Consider the following 19,230-nt stretch of genomic DNA (forward strand, 5'->3'; position numbering starts at 1 on the left):
AGGAAATTGGCTCCAATCAAGCGCCGTCACAGGGTATGGCATGACGTTGCAAAATGGAGTGATAGCCTTCCTTCTTCAAGATCCCTTTTACCCTGTACAAATCTCCCACTTTACCACCACCAAAGCATCCCCAGACCATCACATTGCCTCCACCATGCTTGACAGATGGCATCAAGCACTCCTCCAGCATCTTTTTTGATTTGGTCTGCGTCTCACAACTGTTCTTCTTTGTGATCCGAACACCTCAAACTTCGATTCACCTGTCCATAACACTTTTTTCCAATCTTCCTCTGTCCAGTGTCTGTGTTCTTTTGCCCATCTTAATTTTTTCTTTTTATTGGCCAGTCTGAGATATGGCTTTTTCTTTGCAACTCTGCCTAGAAGGTCAGCATCCCGGAGTCGCCTCTTCACTGTTGTCGTTGAGACTGGTGTTTTGCGGGTACTATTTAATGTTTCTCAAACTAGACACTCTAATGTATTTGTCCTCTTGCTCAGTTGTGCAACGGGGCCTCCCACTCCTCTTTCTATTCTTGTTAGAGCCAGTTTGTGCTATTCTGTGAAGGGCGTAGTACACAGCGTTGTACGAGATCTTCAGTTTCTTGGCAATTTCTCGCATGGAATAGCCTTCATTTCTCAGAACAATAATATACTGACGCGTTTCAGAAGAAAATTATTTGTTTCTGGCCATTTTGAGCCTGTAATCGAACCCACAATTGCTGATGCTACAGATACTCAACTAGTCTCAAGAAGGCCAGTTTTATTGCTTCTTTCATCAGCACAACAGTTTTCAGCTGTGCTAACATAATTGCAAAATGGTTTTCTAATGATCAATTAGCCTTTTAAAATGATAAACTTGGATTAGCAAACACAACGTGCCATTGGAACACAGGACTGATGGTTGCTGATAATGGGCCTCTGTACGCCTATGTAGATATTCCATTAAAAATCAGCCGTTTCCAGCTAAAATAGCAATTTACAACATTAACAATGTCTACACTGTATTTCTGATCAATGTTATGTTATTTTAATGGACAAAAAAATTGCTTTTCTTTCGAAAACAAGGACATTTCTAAGTGACCCCAAACTTTTGAACGGTAGTGTATATATCCAGTGGGGAAAAAAAGTATTTAGTCAGCCATCAATTGTGCAAGTTCTCCCACTTAAAAAGATGAGAGAGGCCTGTCATTTTCATCATAGGTACACGTCAACTATGACAGACAAATTGAGAAGAAGAAAAATCCAGAAAATCACATTGTAGGATTTTTTATGAAATTATTTGCAAATTATGGTGGAAAATAAGTATTTGGTCACCTACAAACAAGCAAGATTTCTGGCTCTCACAGACCTGTAACTTCTTCTTTAAGAGGCTCCTCTGTCCTCCACTCGTTACCTGTATTAATGGCACCTGTTTGAACTTGTTATCAGTATAAAAGACACCTGTCCACAACCTCAAACAGTCACACTCCAAACTCCACTATGGCCAAGACCAAAGAGCTGTCAAAGGACACCAGAAACAAAATTGTAGACCTGCACCAGGCTGGGAAGACTGAATCTGCAATAGGTAAGCAGCTTGGTTTGAAGAAATCAACTGTGGGAGCAATTATTAGGAAATGGAAGACATACAAGACCACTGATAATCTCCCTAGATTTGGAGCTCCACGCAAGATCTCACCCCGTGGGGTCAAAATGATCACAAGAACGGTGAGCAAAAATCCCAGAACCACACGGGGGGACCTAGTGAATGACCTGCAGAGAGCTGGGACCAAAGTAACAAAGCCTACCATCAGTAACACACTACGCCGCCAGGGACTCAAATCCTGCAGTGCCAGACGTGTCCCCCTGCTTAAGCCAGTACATGTCCAGGCCCGTCTGAAGTTTGCTAGAGTGCATTTGGATGATCCAGAAGAGGATTGGGAGAATGTCATATGGTCAGATGAAACCAAAATATTACTTTTTGGTAAAAACTCAACTCGTCGTGTTTGGAGGACAAAGAATGCTGAGTTGCATCCAAAGAACACCATACCTACTGTGAAGCATGGGGGTGGAAACATCATGCTTTGGGGCTGTTTTTCTGCAAAGGGACCAGGACGACTGATCCGTGTAAAGGAAAGAATGAATGGGGCCATGTATCGTGAGATTTTGAGTGAAAACCTCCTTCCATCAGCAAGGGCATTGAAGATGAAACGTGGCTGGAACATTCAGCATGACAATGATCCCAAACACACCGCCCGGGCAACGAAGGAGTGGCTTCGTAAGAAGCATTTCAAGGTCCTGGAGTGGCCTAGCCAGTCTCCAGATCTCAACCCCATAGAAAATCTTTGGAGGGAGTTGATAGTCCGTGTTGCCCAGCGACAGCCCCAAAACATCACTGCTCTAGAGATCTGCATGGAGGAATGGGCCAAAATACCAGCAACAGTGTGTGAAAACCTTGTGAAGACTTACAGAAAACGTTTGACCTGTGTCATTGCCAACAAAGGGTATATAACAAAGTATTGAGAAACTTTTGTTATTGACCAAATACTTATTTTCCACCATAATTTGCAAATAAATTCATTAAAAATCCTACAATGTGATTTTCTGGATTTTTTTTTCTCATTTTGTCTGTCATAGTTGACGTGTACCTATGATGAAAATTACAGGCCTCTCTCATCTTTTTAAGTGGGAGAACTTGCACAATTGGTGGCTGACTAAATACTTTTTTCCCCCACTGTACATATAGCTATATATAGCTCTGGATAGCTTTGCATGTCCTATTATTTCTCCTCCTCTCACAGTACAAACCATAACATTATTTTAACACACAAGTGGAGTCACAGAGGAAGTATGCTTAGACTATCATCACAGCTGTTTCAGCTAAACCCTCAATAACCTGACTATAATGACTCTGGGCCACTTATCAAATAAATCAGTTTATAAAAACATGATTACAGTAAAAGCACATGATTAATGACATTTAAATAGTGTAATAGGCCTGTGAGCTGAGAGGAGATATCAAATCTTGATGTCTTATAACTCCCAACTTCTGCGCTACTGTTAATTCTTCTCAACTCACTGATTTATGACTAAGTCATTTATGTGCTTAATATACAGTACTGCTCTGTTTACCAGATACCTGTACTATACTGTAGTGTTTAACAAGGCTCCTTATGGCCACTGTAGTGACTGATGGGTGACAGATGGTCTTACAGCCAAGCTAATCTACCCATAACTGCTTCATTGTACACTCAAGTTCGCTCAGAAGTTGACTAATTAATCAACAGACAAACAACATCCCCTCTCCCTATTTGGAATTCCACCCCTGACTTGTCAGAGAGGCTCGGAACCAAACTGCTCTTCGCTTTAACATGACATCATCTCTGCCACTTCCAGGAACACAGGAAGGGTTTGACACGCTTTTCTTCATCCTCTTTTTAACCTATTTTCTTACCTTGTTGTTCCATATTCAGCCCTTTCCCCTAAAAGAAAGAAATGGATAAAGGGAAAGAGAGAGAGGGAGAAAGAGAGAGAAAATGAGTGTGTGTGCGCACGCGCTTGCGTGCATGTGTCTGTGAGAGAAAGAAAAGACAACGCTTTAATGGCACGGTCGAGTGCATTTGGAGCCAGACCTGGTTGTCTACAGAGCTGGCAGATTGGGCAGAGGGATGAAGGGTGAGGATCGTTATGAGAAAAAACGGGCACCTATTCAGACAGCTCAACGGTGCGAGCGCCATGACCGCCTCTGACTCACATACAGCCAGCCAGGCAGTGGCCATTCAGCGGTCGCCCTAGAAACCATAGAGAGAGAGACGGAGGGGGCGGACTCTGCCAGCTCAGAGCAGAATGTCAATGGAAGCTAGCGTATCCAGGGACAACGGGGAGGAGGGAAGTGTGAGGAGGGCTGTGTTCGGGGGGGTGGGGGTTGTACAATATTGAAGTAACTGTGTAGTACTAATATAACATGATATGTCAGGGGTAGGCAACACAATTCAGCCGCGGTACGGTTTTTGTCGGAGCAAATGGTCGGGGAACTGGAAAATAATTATAATAATTTGTACACTGCAAATTGACCACAACTATGCTCAAAAAGAGATTGTATTTGAAAATAACAATAATTTCCTACCTTGATTACATTGAGACAGGATCACACGTCTCTTTTTTTATTTTATTTGTGGGAATACTTGGGAACAGATTTCCTAAATTAAACAAATGTTTTGCTTAATTACTGGTGATTTTACAGTCTTCTTGACTAACAACTTTGGGGGGGCAAAGAATAAATCACTCACATGCCAGTTTTGGTCATCTAGTTATCCCAGGTAACAGGGGGGTTGCAACAATAATACAACAGGGGGGTTGCAACAAGGTTTAGTAACAAGAATACAAGATTACATGATATCCCATAGCATGATAACTCTTTGATCAGTGACTCGTATTGTTGATTTCAGGGTTCATGTCATGTGTAATAAAAAAAGCTGTTGTTTGTTATTTGACCAACCACAACTAATTCCTGGAAATACTGGAGCCAGTGGTTTGGCCGCTTATGGAGCATCATATGAGTTTCTTGTAAGATTGTATTGTAAAATGCATAGTACATGGCTGATTCCTCTCGAACCTAGAACAAAACAGGACAATGTTTGTGTTTTTTTAACGAAATGTAATTCATAGAAGGGTCCTTTCGAGAAAGAACTGTTGACATATATTTGAAAGCATAATTGAGAAATAATTAATTGAAGTTGGAATATTTGTGACATTTTGGCTTTACCCAAGCCTCCTTTAAAAGTGGAACCGACAGCGTTTTAGCAACATGGTTTCTTATTAAAATCTGTTCATATACATATTTACATTTTACATTTTAGTCATTTAGCAGACGCTCTTATCCAGAGCGACTTACAGTTAGTGAACATATAACTGAGCTACAGGCCCTCCTGTAGCTCAGTTGGTAGAGCATGGCGCTTGCAACGCCAGGATTGTGGGTTCGATTCCCACGGGGGGCCAGTATGAAAAATGTATGCACTCACTAACTGTAAGTCGCTCTGGATAAGAGTGTCTGCTAAATGATTAAATGTAAAAAAAAAAAAATATATACACCCCCAAGAAGAATATGACATTTTTTATTTTACATTTTCGGACAAGCCAGCACTTAGATATGGTCATTTTCACGTTTTCATATATTCATAGAATGTTTGGGAATGACACAGAGCAGGCATTTGTGAAAGTTCTACAGCAATATACAGTGGGAAAGCGGCTGTGCGTTTGGACAATTAATAGACAATAAAACCTAAAACACATCTGTCTTGTCCAGGACCGGACTAAGACCGGTGCGCCATAACCAATCAGCGCTACAGTAGGTATATACAGGTCCTTGCAAAAGTATTCATCCCCCTTGGCATTTTTCCTATTTTGTTGCATTACAACATGTAATTTAAATTGATTTTTATTTGGATTTCATGTAATGGACATACACAAAATAGTCAAAATTGGTGACGTGAAATGAAAAAAAGAACTAGAAAATACATTACGGAAAAGTGGTGTGTGCATATGTATTCACCCCCTTTGCTATGAAGCCCCTAAATAAGATCTGGTGCAACCAATTACCTTCAGAAGTCACAGAATGAGTTAAATAAAGTCCACCTGTATGCAATCTAAGTGTCACATGATCTTAGTATATATACACCTGTTCTGAAAGGCCCCAGAGTCTGCAACATCACTAAGCAAGGGGCACTACCAAGCAAGCGGCACCATGAAGACCAAGGAGCTCGCCAAAAAGGTCAGGGACAAAGTTGTGGAGAAGTACAGATCAGGGTTGGGTTATAGAAAAATATCAGAAACTTTGAACGTCCCACGGAGCACCATTAAATCCATTATTAAAAAATGGAAAGAATATGGCACCACAACAAACCTGCCAAGAGAGGGCCGCCCACCAAAACATCAGAGAGGCAACAAAGAGATCAAAGACAACCCTGAAGGAGCTGCAAAGCTCCACAGCGGAGATTGGAGTATCTGTCCATAGGACCACTTTAAGCCGTACACTCCACAGAGCTGGGCTTTACGGAAGAGTGGCCAGAAAAAAGCCATTGCTTAAAGAAAAGGCATGTGGGAGACTCCCCAAACATATGGAAGAAGGTACTCTGGTCAGATGAGACTAAAATTGAGCTTTTTGGCCATCAAGGAAAACGCTATGTCTGGCGCAAACCCAACACCTCGCATCCCCCCGAGAACACCATTCACACAGTGAACCATGGTGGTGGCAGCATCATGCTGTGGGGATGTTTTTCCATCGGCAGAGACTGGGAAACTGGTCAGAATTGAAGGAATGATGGATGGCGCTAAATACAGGGAAAATCTTGAGGGAAACCTGTTTCAGTCTTCCAGAGATTTGAGACTGGGACAGAGGTTCACCTTCCAGCAGGACAATGACCCTAAGCATACTGCTAAAGCAACACTTGAGTGGCACAGTGGTCTAAGGCACTGCATCGCAGTGCTAGCTGTGCCACTAGAGATCCTGGTTCGAGTCCAGGCTCTGTCGCAGCCGGCCGCGACCAGGAGACCCATGGGCGGCGCAAAATTGGTCCAGCGTCGTCTAAGGTAGGGGAGGGTTAGGCCGGCAGGGATGTGGGTTCGTTTCCCACGGGGTGCCAGTATGAAAATATATATATATATATATATATAAATAAATAAATAAATAAATGTATGCATTCACTAACTGTAAGTTGCTCTGGATAAGAGCATCTGCTAAATGACTTAAATGTAAATGTTTAAGGGGAAACATTTAAATGTCTTGGAATGGCCTAGTCAAAGCCCATACCTCAATCCAATTGAGAATCTGTGGTATGACTTAAAGATTGCTGTACAACAGCGGAACCCATCCAACTTGATGGAGCTGGAGCAGTTTTACCTTGAAGAATGGGAAAAAATCCCTGCGGCTAGATGTGCCAAGCTTATAGACATATACACCAAGAGACTTGCAGCTGTAATTGCTGCAAAAGGTGGCTCTACAAAGTATTGACTTTGGCGGGGTGAATAGTTATGCATGCTCAAGTTTTCAGTTTTTTTTGGTCTTATTTCTTGTTTGTTTCACAATAAAACATATTTTGCATCTTCAAAGTGGTAGGCATGTTGTGTAAATCAAATGATACAAACCCCCCACAAATCCATTTTAATTTCAGGTTGTAAGGCAACAAAATAGGAAAAATGCCAAGGGGGGTGAATACTTTCGCAAGCCACTGTATGCAAATAGGCCATTTGCCTGCCATCATTCACTTTGAACTGGACTGTGTTTACAGGCAGTAGCAATAGTGGGACTTTAGAGCAATAGAAATAATTATCCAAAAGCCACAAAATACACCTGAATGGATTTCTGCAAATATGTAAATACCACAGGAGTCCTCTTACATTTGGGAACTTTACAGTCCTATTAATCAAACAACCATGAAAAGGTAGGCTCTCTCCCTCAGTTGCCTACAACAACAAGATCAACAACTAATGTTAGCCAGAGCGAGATGAGCTAAAATCTAACGAAGGAACAGTAGATAAACCCTGTCAAACTTTTTCAGCTTGTAGTTGGCCGTCAAAATTGCACTGATAAACGATGGGGACGATGGGGAATAGTAGGCTGCTCGCCCTTCTGCAGCTTGCCTGCCAATGCATGCTTGTCCCAAACCACGTTTTGACAACTGAGTGGGAACTTGCCTGCCCACCCATTTGATCAATGCCAAATACGTTTGATTGAAAACTAAGAGATATGCTAACTGCGGTTAACAGTCGTTCAAGTTCAGCATAGCTAACTAGCAAAGTGATTCACATTTCTTGCTAGCTAAGCAAATGACACCTGCATCCAGGGCCGGCGTTCTGGCCGAGCCCTAGGGGACTTGGCCCGCCCTACCGTACCTCCTTGCCCGTCCAAATAACATTTTGAAATATTTATTATTTATTTGACCGAGACGCGCGCCAACAGAAAGACGCATCAATCTCAGATAAAGCATATGATCGAGCGAAACCGCGACCCTCTGTCTCAGTATGTGTAGACCATGTATCTGATGCTGTCTGGACAAAAGGAGTATGGCATGTCATACTTTTTCTGGCCAGACAGCATCAGATACATGGCCTACATATAGTAAGACAGAGGGGCGCTGTTTCGCTCGCTAGTTTCAGCAGAGAGGAAGAGGCGAAGCAAGAGGGCTCACTCTCGCGAAAATCTGTCCTGAATAAGCTCAATGTGCTTCTATGGGCATAATATGCAGACCTAAGCTTGTCGCCTGCATTCCTGCCTTTGGAACAATGACTCGCATTGTTAGGGGGGAGACATGAGCATCTCATCAATATATACAGATCTCTGGTTTCAGCCACTTGCGAATTAGAAAGGAAAGTTGCCGGGTGCACAGTGCACTGTTTGGATGCTGGCTTCCCCTAAAGTAAATGTAATGTTTTGCCAAAATTATACAATCACTCCTGTCTAAATAAATAATTCAAAATACTTTACCAGAGAGCTTGACTTAGCCACAGCGGAGCATTAGCTTTTTTTTTTTTTTATGCATAGGCCTATGCCTATTTGGGAAGCCAGCAATTTGGGGAGCGCACGTGGCAATAGGCCTAGCTGATTATTGAGTTGCGGCTTTCAATGAAAAGCATCTCAAATGTGTGAAGATAGTGTCTTGAGTATAATTACAATTTTGAGACAAGAAGAAGGGGAGGGGGGTGTGGTCGAAGATATGGGCGTCTCTCTCCAGAATGTGCTCTGCTGTCTCCCGCCAATTTTTGCACATTCATTGTTTCATTGTGTGAATTGTTTTCCTTTTTTAATTGCTTATTTTGATCAATTCCCCATTACATATGTAACCAGTAGGCCTAGTAAATGTGCTGTTAATCCCCCGTCATTTGGTTACATTAATTTCTGTTAATGCATGTATTACAGTAATATACCGTTCTCATTCTGAGAGTGGAAACATTGTTTGCAGAGTTCACAACCTGCTACACTTGTGAGAAACAAGTTTTGGTTTATTTCATAACCATCATTTAGCAGTTTTGTCCATGTTTTCATTGTCTTTTGTTTGGAGTGCTCCATGTGAGCATGTTTGTGGTTTCTCTGTCCTTACAACGTTGAGGGAGCGCACGTGCCTGAGCACGCGAAACCTGATACAATGCTGCATTTCACTAGCGATAGCGCAAGTCAAGACAGATCTAAAGGGAGGCAGACAGGCGGAGTAGATAGATTAATGCAATTGAAAGAACCTGCATTTTTTACTGTTTTTATTTGGTCAGCTTTAGGCCTATGTATTTTACTTAGTTGACAATGGAAGTTATAGGCCTACTGCTGCATTGGCCTATAGTAGTGGTCACCAACCTTTTCTGAGTCAAGATTATTTTTATAAAAAATAAAATAAATATTAGGTAATGGATAATTTGTTGTATTACTTGTGAGTCACAGCTAAGTGAGCATAATAATTTGCTTATTTTTACTGGCCTGATGGTGAGGATGCCTCTCACCCGACTCACCGTCCCTCCGCCCTCCTTCCCTCTGCTGAGAAATGGGGACACAGTCTTCCAGCTGAAACTCAAGTTGCACTGCATTATTTCTGCCTCATGCACTAAATCATGTTGTTACTCCTATGACCAGAGAAATTGAAATATTCCTGAATATTAAAAAAGACACAAGATGCTAATAATAACGCAAAATTATCGGAACACTTTGCTATACTCATTCATTGCAGCTGCAGTGCTGGTTGTAGCATGTGGAAGTAGGGAGAACACACATTTTATGGCTTATAAAAGTGTTAACAGTGCTGAATAACAACAAACATGAACTTACACATAAAAACAGCAGCTCTTTGCTGTATTCGTTGAGTCTCACTAAAGTCATGGTTTTAAACGTTTTGAAATCTCAGTATCAACTTTGCTGTGCGTTCGGGGCTTCTTTTTCTAGTCTATGGCTTGAGGAAACTGTGCAGACACGGTGACCTGAGCTATCTGAACGGCCAGCGGTAGGAATATAGGTGCACTTGATTTGCTCTCTGGGCCTGCCGGGTAGGCGGAGTTCTACCTTCAGACACATGAAATTGTTCAAAATGGGAACGTTTTGCCTTACCGGCACTAGTGCTGCTGAATCAAGTGCACCTACCGCCAACAGCGTCAAACAAATACAAAAAACAGGAACGCAAGGCTTTATGGTTGTTGTTTTTTACAGAAATGTTTGGTGATCGACTAGGTTGGTGACCACTGGCCTATAGGCTATCTCTGAGTTCCAAGCGCTAATTTCTTTAGCTACCAATGGAACACGGTGTATCAATGTGTCCATACGGCAAAGGCTGGTGCTCTTGCATTAGTTTAATTTTAACTTTTAGATTCGTATCATTTTAATTCAGATTTTTATGATTAACCACGTGACAATCATTTTGATAAACGAAAACGTTATTATTTAAATAAAACTGTTCCACGCAAATGCGCATATAAAAAAATGTATAACTGGCTTTCCAAATACTTATGACACCTTCAAAATGGGGGGACTAGACACATAAAGTGCTTTCATTTCTAAGAAAATGTGACATTCTGTACTGTCGCCTCATATGAAACATTTGATCTCAAATCCAAAATGCTGGAGTATAGACCAACATTTTAAGTTTTAGCTTCACTGTCCAAATAAATACATAGGGGAGTGTATACAATATTGGTTATTACTGGTAGCTGATGGCAATTAAGTTTATTTAACAAAACAACAATGTTTGAACCATAAGAAGACTACAATTGGCAAGCTGCTGCTAGTGCTTTAAAGTGGAGGTGATGCCCCTATGAACGGCATTGTGATCCAGAAGAGGCACAATAACATTGTAACCATGTGAAGAGTTGTTCTCACCTTCTCCTAGCGTCTGCTTCAGTAGATCATGCTTGGCCTGTAGTTTCACTATGAGGTTGCTGCCATTCAGGTACTCTTTGAATTTCTATACAAGCAGACACACAGACACACAGACACACAGACACACAGACAGACAGACAGACAGACAGACAGACAGACACACAGACACACAGACACACAGACAGAGCAAGAGAGAGCACAAGAGAGAAAGACAAACAGACAGAAAATGCAAAGAGAGAGAGAGAACACTTTTACAATGTGTAATATATGGCATTTAGCAGACGCTTTTATCAAAAGCAACTTATAGTAAGTAGTACAGTGAGTGAATTACTGTTTAATATGTAATCCCTGCAGGAATTGAAGCCGCGACCTTGGCAACCTTAGCTAATGCCACACTCTTACAAACTGAGCCACACAGGACCACACTTGCGATTGTAGGCTAGTCAGTACTGCATTTGAGCAAAAGGTTAATTTCATAATTAATTTGCATGACTTGTATCAGCAAAGCCTGATGATAATACCAGTAAAATGAACTCACAACCAGATGGTTGCCTGTCTGACTTCCACAAGGCATAATGCTGCATAATGATGAACACTGGAGAAAGCCACTAAACTTGAGTAGCTAAAGTACTCTAATAGCAGTGTGCAATTCATTCATAAAAATGGAAAAAGCATTTCTAATGCACTGTAAGTTTTGTTAATATAATAATAACAATAATGTATGACACTTAGCAGACACTTTTTGTAAAGTGACTTACAGTACACTTACAGTTTGTATATGTGTATGTGATTCCCACAGGGGGGCCAGTATGAAAAAAATAATGTATGCACTCACTAACTGTAAGTCGCTCTGGATAAGAGCGTCTGCTAAATGACTAAAAATGTAAAATGTAAAATCCCTGCGGGAATTGAACCCATGACGACAATGATCTGGGGCCGAGCTGGGCTGAGCTCCCTGCCATCCAGGACCTCTATACCAGGCGGCGTCAATTCTTTTTTCCCCCCAAAGAATTCAGCCTACAAAGCCAGACTGTTCTCTTTGCTACCGCATGGCAAGCGGTACTGATGCACCAAGTCTGGAACCAACAGGACCCTGAACAATTTCTACCACCAAGCCATAAGACTGCTAAACAAGACTTCTAAATAGCTAATCAAATTGCTACCTGCTGCCACTGTCCAACTCTCTTGCACTTACTCTATGCACACACAGTGGACTCTACCCACACACTCACACATACTTACATTGACACCCCAACACACACACACACACACACACACAGACAGACACACACACACACACACACACACACACATATAACATGCGCACTAATGCATATTGAATGCACACACACACACACACACACACACACACACTGCTGCTACTGTCTAATATCTATCCCTTTGCCTAGTCACTTTAACCCTACTTATACACTGAGTGTACAAAACATTAGGAACACCTTCCTAATTAGGAACACCTTCACAAACCGATGCTGGCACTAAGACCGCACTCAACGAGCTGTATAAGGCCATAAGCAAACAAGAAAATGCTCATCCAGAGGCGGCGCTCCTAGTGGCAGGGAAAACTTTTATCCGTTTTACCTCATTTCTACCAGCATGTTAAATGTGCAACCAGAGGAAAAAAAACTCTAGACCACCTTTACTCCACACACAGAGATGCTTACAAAGCTTTCCCTCGCCCTCCATTTGGCAAATCTGACCATAATTCTATCCTCCTGGTTCCTGCTTACAAGCAAAAACTAAAGCAGGAAGTACCAGTGACTCGCTCAATACAGAAGTGGTCAGATGACGCAGATGCTAAGCTACAGGACTGTTTTGCTAGCAGACTGGAATATGTTCCGGGATTCTTTCAAGGGCATTGAGGAGTACACCACATCAGTCACTGGCTTCATCAATAAGTGCATCGATGACGTCGTCCCCACAGTGACCGTACTTACATACCCCAACCAGAAGCCATGGATTACAGGTAACATCCGCACTGAGCTAAAGGGTAGAGCTGCCGCTTTCAAGGAGTGGGACTCTAACCTGGACGCTTATAAGAAATCCCGCTATGCCCTCCAACGAACCATCAAACAGGCAAAACGTCAATACAGGATTAACCTGTGCCCCACGCACATTGACTCTGTACCGGTACCCCTGTACAGTGAGGGAAAAAAGTATTTGATCCCCTGCTGATTTTGTACGTTTGCCCACTGACAAAGACATGATCAGTCTATAATTTTAATGGTAGGTTTATTTGAACAGTGAGAGACAGAATAACAACAACAAAATCCAGAAAAACGCATGTCAAAAATGTTATGAATTGATTTGCATTTTAATGAGGGAAATAATTATTTGACCCCTCTGCAAAACATGACTTAGTACTTGGTGGCAAAACCCTTGTTGGCAATCACAGAGGTCAGACGTTTCTTGTAGTTGGCCACCAGGTTTGCACACATCTCAAGAGGGATTTTGTTCCACTCCTCTTTGCAGATCTTCTCCAAGTCATTAAGGTTTCGAGGCTGACGTTTGGCAACTCAAACCTTCAGCTCCCTCCACAGATTTTCTATGGGATTAAGGTCTGGAGACTGACTAGGCCACTCCAGGACCTTAATGTGCTTCTTCTTGAGCCACTCCTTTGTTGCCTTGGCCGTGTGTTTTGGGTCATTGTCATGCTGGAATACCCATCCACGACCCATTTTCAATGCCCTGGCTGAGGGAAGGAGGTTCTCACCCAAGATTTGACGGTACATGGCCCCGTCCTTCGTCCCTTTGATGCGGTGAAGTTGTCCTGTTCCCTTAGCAGAAAAACACCCCCAAAGCATAATGTTTCCACCTCCATGTTTGACGGTGGGGATGGTGTTCTTGGGGTCATAGGCAGCATTCCTCCTCCTCCAAACACGGCGAGTTGAGTTGATCCCAAAGAGCTTGATTTTGGTCTCATCTGACCACAACACTTTCACGCAGTTCTCCTCTGAATCATTCAGATGTTCATTGGCAAACTTCAGACGGCCCTGTATACAGTGGGGAGAACAAGTATTTGATACACTGCCGATTTTGCAGGTTTTCCTACTTACAAAGCATGTAGAGGTCTGTAATTTTTATCATAGGTACACTTCAACTGTGAGAGACGGAATCTAAAACAAAAATCCAGAAAATCACATTGTATGATTTTTAAGTAATTAATTTGCATTTTATTGCATGACATAAGTATTTGATCACCTACCAACCAGTAAGAATTCCGGGCTCTCACAGATCTGTTAGTTTTTCTTTAAGAAGCCCTCCTGTTCTCCACTCATTACCTGTATTAACTGCACCTGTTTGAACTCGTTACCTGTATAAAAGACACCTGTCCACACTCAATCAAACAGACTCCAACCTCTCCACAATGGCCAAGACCAGAGAGCTGTGTAAGGACATCAGGGATAAAATTGTAGACCTGCACAAGGCTGGGATGGGCTACAGGACAATAGGCAAGCAGCTTGGTGAGAAGGCAACAACTGTTAGCGCAATTATTAGAAAATGGAAGAAGTTCAAGATGACGGTCAATCACCCTCAGTCTGGGGCTCCATGCAAGATCTCACCTCGTGGGGCATCAATGATCATGAGGAAGGTGAGGGAGCAGCCCAGAACTACACGGCAGGACCTGGTCAATGACCTGAAGAGAGCTGGGACCACAGTCTCAAAGAAAACCATTAGAAAACACACTACGCCGTCATGGATTAAAATCCTGCAGCGCACGCAAGGTCCCCCTGCTCAAGCCAGCGCATGTCCAGGCCCGTCTGAAGTTTGCCAATGACCATCTGGATGATCCAGAGGAGGAATGGGAGAAGGTCATGTGGTCTGATGAGACAAAAAGAGAGCTTTTTGGTCTAAACTCCACTCACCGTGTTTGGAGGAAGAAGAAGGATGAGTACAACCCCAAGAACACCATCCCAACCCTGAAGCATGGAGGTGGAAACGTCATTCTTTGGGGATGCTTTTCTGCAAAGGGGACAGGACGACTGCACCGTATTGAGGGGAGGATGGATGGGGCCATGTATCGCGAGATCTTGGCCAACAACCTCCTTCCCTCAGTAAGAGCATTGAAGATGGGTCGTGGCTGGATCTTCCAGCATGACAACGACCCGAAACACACAGCCAGGGCAACTAAGGAGTGGCTCCGTAAAAAGCATCTCAAGGTCCTGGAGTGGCCTAGCCAGTCTCCAGACCTGAACCCAATAGAAAATCTTTGGAGGGAGCTGAAAGTCCGTATTTCCCAGCGACAGCCCCGAAACCTGAAGGATCTGGAGAAGGTCTGTATGGAGGAGTGGGCCAAAATCCCTGCTGCAGTGTGTGCAAACCTGGTCAAAACCTACAGGAAACGTATGATCTCTGTAATTGCAAACAAAGGTTACTGTACCAAATATTAACTTCTGCTTTTCTGATGTATCAAATACTTATGTCATGCAATAAAATGCAAATTAATTACTTAAAAATCATACAATGTGATTTTCTGGATTTTTGTTTTAGATTCCGTCTCTCACAGTTGAAGTGTACCTATGATAAAAATTACAGACCTCTACATGCTTTGTAAGTAGGAAAACCTGCAAAATCGGCAGTGTATCAAATACTTGTTCTCCCCACTGTATGTGCTTTCTTGAGCAGGGGGACCTTGCGGGCGCTGTAGGATTTCAGTCCTTCACGGCGTAGTGTGTTGCCAATTGTTTTCTTGGTGACTATGGTCCCAGCTGCCTTGAGATCATTGACAAGATCCTCCCGTGTAGTTCTGTGCTGATTCCTCACCGTTCTCATGATCATTGCAACTCCACGAGGTGAGATCTTGCATGGAGCCCCAGGCCGAGGGAGATTGACAGTTATTTTGTGTTTCTTCCATTTGCGAATAATTGCACCAACTGTTGTCACCTTCTCACCAAGCTGCTTGGCGATGGTCTTGTAGGTCATTCCAGCCTTGTGTAGGTCTACAATCTTGTCCCTGACATCCTTGGAGAGCTCTTTGGTCTTGGCCATGGTGGAGAGTTTGGAATCTGATTGATTGATTGCTTCTGTGGACAGGTGTCTTTTATACAGGTAACAGACTGAGATTAGGAACACTCCCTTTAAGAGTGTGCTCCTAATCTCAGCTCGTTACCTGTATAAAAGACACCTGGGAGCCAGAAATCTTTCTGATTGAGAGGGGGTCAAATACTTATTTCCCTCATTAAAATGAAAATCAATTTATAACATTTTTGAAATGCGTTTTTCTGGATTTTTTTGTTGTTATTCTGTCTCTCACTGTTCAAATAAACCTACCATTAAAATTATAGATTGATAATTTCTTTGTCAATGGGCAAACGTACAAAATCAGCAGGGGATCAAATACTTTTTTCCCCTCACTACTGTTATTTTACAGCTACTCTTTAATTATTTGTTATTTTTCAATTTTTCAATCTTTTTTTCACTTTTTTTTTTTTACTTGACACTTATTTTTCTTAAAACTGCATTGTTGGTTAAGGGCTTGTAAGTAAGCATTTCACTGTAAGGTCTACACCTGTTGTATTCGGCGCATGTGACAAATAAAACTTGATTTGATTTTGATTTGATAATATTGAGTTGCACCCTCTTTTGCCCTCAGAACAGCCTCAATTCATCGGGGCATGGACTCTACAAGGTGTCGAAAGCGTTCCACAGGGATGCTGGCCCATGTTGACTCCAATGCTTCCCACAGTTGTGTCATGTTGGCTGGATGTCCATTGGGTGGTGGACCATTCTTGATACACACGGGAAACTGTTAAGCATGAAAAACTCAGCAGCGTTGCAGTTCTTGACACAAACTGGTGAGCCTGGCACCTACTACCATACCCTGTTCAAAGGCATGTACATCTTTTGCCTTGCCCATTCACCCTCAGAATGGCACACACACAATCCATGTCTCACTTGTCTTAAGGCTTAAACATATTTATTTAACCTGTCACCTCCCCTTAATCTACACTGATTGAAGTGGATTTAACAGTTGACATCAATAAGGGATCATAGCTTTCACCTGGTCAGTCTATGTCATGGAAAGAGCTGGTGTTCCTAATGTTTTGTATACTCAGTGTATGCACATTACCTCATACCACTGCACATCGACTTGGTACTGGTACTCCCTGTATATAGCCATGTTATTTTTACTCGATATTGTTATTCATTATTCACTGTGTATTTATTCCTTGTGTCACTATTTCCATTTTCATTGTTTCACTTTATTCTGCATTGTTGGAAAAGGGCCCATAAGTAAGCATTTAACTGTTAGTCTACACCTGTTGTTAACCATTTGACAATTCAAATTTGATTTGATCTTACCAACAGAGCCACACAGGACCTGGTCAGAGCACTAGGGCAAGGCACTAAACCCAAGTAGCTAAAGTAAAGTACTTAATACCAGGAAGCATTCATACAAATGAGAAAAAATGCATTTATAATGCTTAGTAAGCGGTGTTAGTTGTCAGAGTCAATCACAGTGAAGTCTTAAGCCATGTGACTTATCAGAGCCACTCACAGTAAAGTAGAAGCCCTCCGTCTCCTGCTGGTTGGCTCGTCTCTTAGCAACGTTGGCCTTGCTCATGTAGGAGTCAGACGAGGCAGACTTAACCGACTCAGTGGACTGGCTGTGTTGGAAAGCCTCAGACACATCAAAGTCCTCCACCGTCAGCATGTCCTGCAGAGTCTGCATGGTGGCATCCAGGGTCTTTCTTACCTAAGACAGACAGAAAGGGAAGAGTCATTATTAAGCTGTGTCACAACATCAATATTTTCCTTGCACACAATGAGACTTCAATTGGAATTGTATAATGCTCTTAAAGGAAAAATAGACAAGAAATGCTAGTCAGCAATCAAGCTTTCAAGATATAGAACTTTCAAAAGGCTAATTGTCACTTGCCACATCATGATGATGCAAAATGCATAAAGTTCTACATCTGTATGGGACTGTATCAACAGTGGACTAATGAAACAAATACCAAAAGATAGTTTTTGAGTCGATTTTTCCTTTAAGAACAAAATGTCAAATTAAAGAACAAAATGTCCCACATCTACACTAGTATGAATTCTGCAGACACGATCTTGATCACAGTACTACATCCTACAACCACTTGCATAATGTCAAGTTCAGTCAGCCCGGTAGGGGACATGTTTTTTGGTCTGTGTGAAGATAATTAGGAAGATAACTGGTGTTTTGTCTGTGTGAGAGGGAGAGGAGATGAGCACCTCCATATTCATAGGAGATAAGCTGAACACACAGCACAAATATATGGTGACCTTTACACACATCTGTCTGAATCACTGCAGCAGCAGGAGGCAGGCAGGCAAGTAGGCAGACAGGCAGCAGTCTCTGTAGCTGGAGGATGCAGTGCTAGCTGCTAGGGCCTGGCTGCCTGCCTGGGTGGGTGGGTAATGGGGAAGAGATGGAAGATGAGAGTCAACCCTAGGGCCACACCTTTGTCAGTTTAGAAGATGTATTGTGATTGAAAACACTGCTTGGGTGACAGTCGTCATATGTTACTGCTAAAGTAGGGCCTCCCCTGCCTGCCTGTTAGATGAGAGGCGATCCCAGGGGCTACACTTTGCATGTGAGATAGGGTGTGTGTGAATGCATTATTGTGTGTGTGAATGTTTGTGAGAGGGAGGGACTGTGTGTGTGTGTGTGTGTGTGTGTGCATCCTTATAGTGTGAGAAGGAGAATGCCTCCAGCCGTCATGAACATGGTCAACAGTACAGTAATGCAGTCAGTGTGTGGTTCACCAGAGCTGCTGGGGTCATCTGTTGGCCCTGAGTGGATATAAGCATGTCTGTTTGAGTATTCATGATGTGCATCTAAACATGAGTCACACTGTTTGCCTATAGCCATCTGCCTAGATGGATTTCTGAAGAGACAAGAAAAGACTGACAGTGTATCAGTTTTAACATACTGAATGTTTCCATATCCTATATGCATGTTTTCCCCTAAAAGGTTCAGCAGGGCACAACCTTGTGTAACACACAATAGTATAGGTATTGGTTGAAGCTCAATGTTAAATTCACATCTCCCTACCATCATATCTAAGCAAATGTGACACCAATCTCGATGAACATTTGCAAATCGACTTGATTGGAGGTACACAACACACTCCCCGCCTCTCATCATGAGCCGTCCGGCCTTTACCTGATTTTTTAACAGGGTCATTAGCAATTGAGTTTTAAGAGTATTTTCTGCGCCTACCTAGTCAGATTAAAACGAGACTATAGCGTCCATAAAGTGACCATTGGACATACATTTTTTATTTAGTTTTTATTAAATGTATCACTTATTGCTCTCAACTGCTCAATTCTGTCCATTAAGAACCAACGATGTGGTACCTTTTTGTAGCATTCTCTGACATGTACAATAAGGACAATATTCATGACATTCTTAT

General features: G+C 42.4%; 1 protein-coding gene across 2 annotated transcripts in view; it reads right to left on the minus strand.

The window, feature by feature from the left end:
• Positions 1-19,230, minus strand: part of LOC311138264 (SLIT-ROBO Rho GTPase-activating protein 3-like) — an 85,129-nt gene that overhangs the window by 18,808 nt on the left and 47,091 nt on the right. For both annotated transcript variants that reach the window (XM_084172946.1, XM_084172945.1), the window contains exons 9-11: positions 17,340-17,537; positions 10,823-10,907; positions 3,428-3,455 (exon numbers count right to left, since the gene is read on the minus strand). In XM_084172946.1, the coding sequence (XP_084029072.1) occupies positions 3,428-3,455; positions 10,823-10,907; positions 17,340-17,537 (311 nt within the window). The remainder of the gene's footprint in view (positions 1-3,427; positions 3,456-10,822; positions 10,908-17,339; positions 17,538-19,230) is intronic.

This window comes from Coregonus lavaretus (assembly GCF_964263955.1).
Source record: "Coregonus lavaretus genome assembly, chromosome: 12".
Classification (NCBI taxonomy): Eukaryota; Metazoa; Chordata; class Actinopteri; order Salmoniformes; family Salmonidae; genus Coregonus; species Coregonus lavaretus.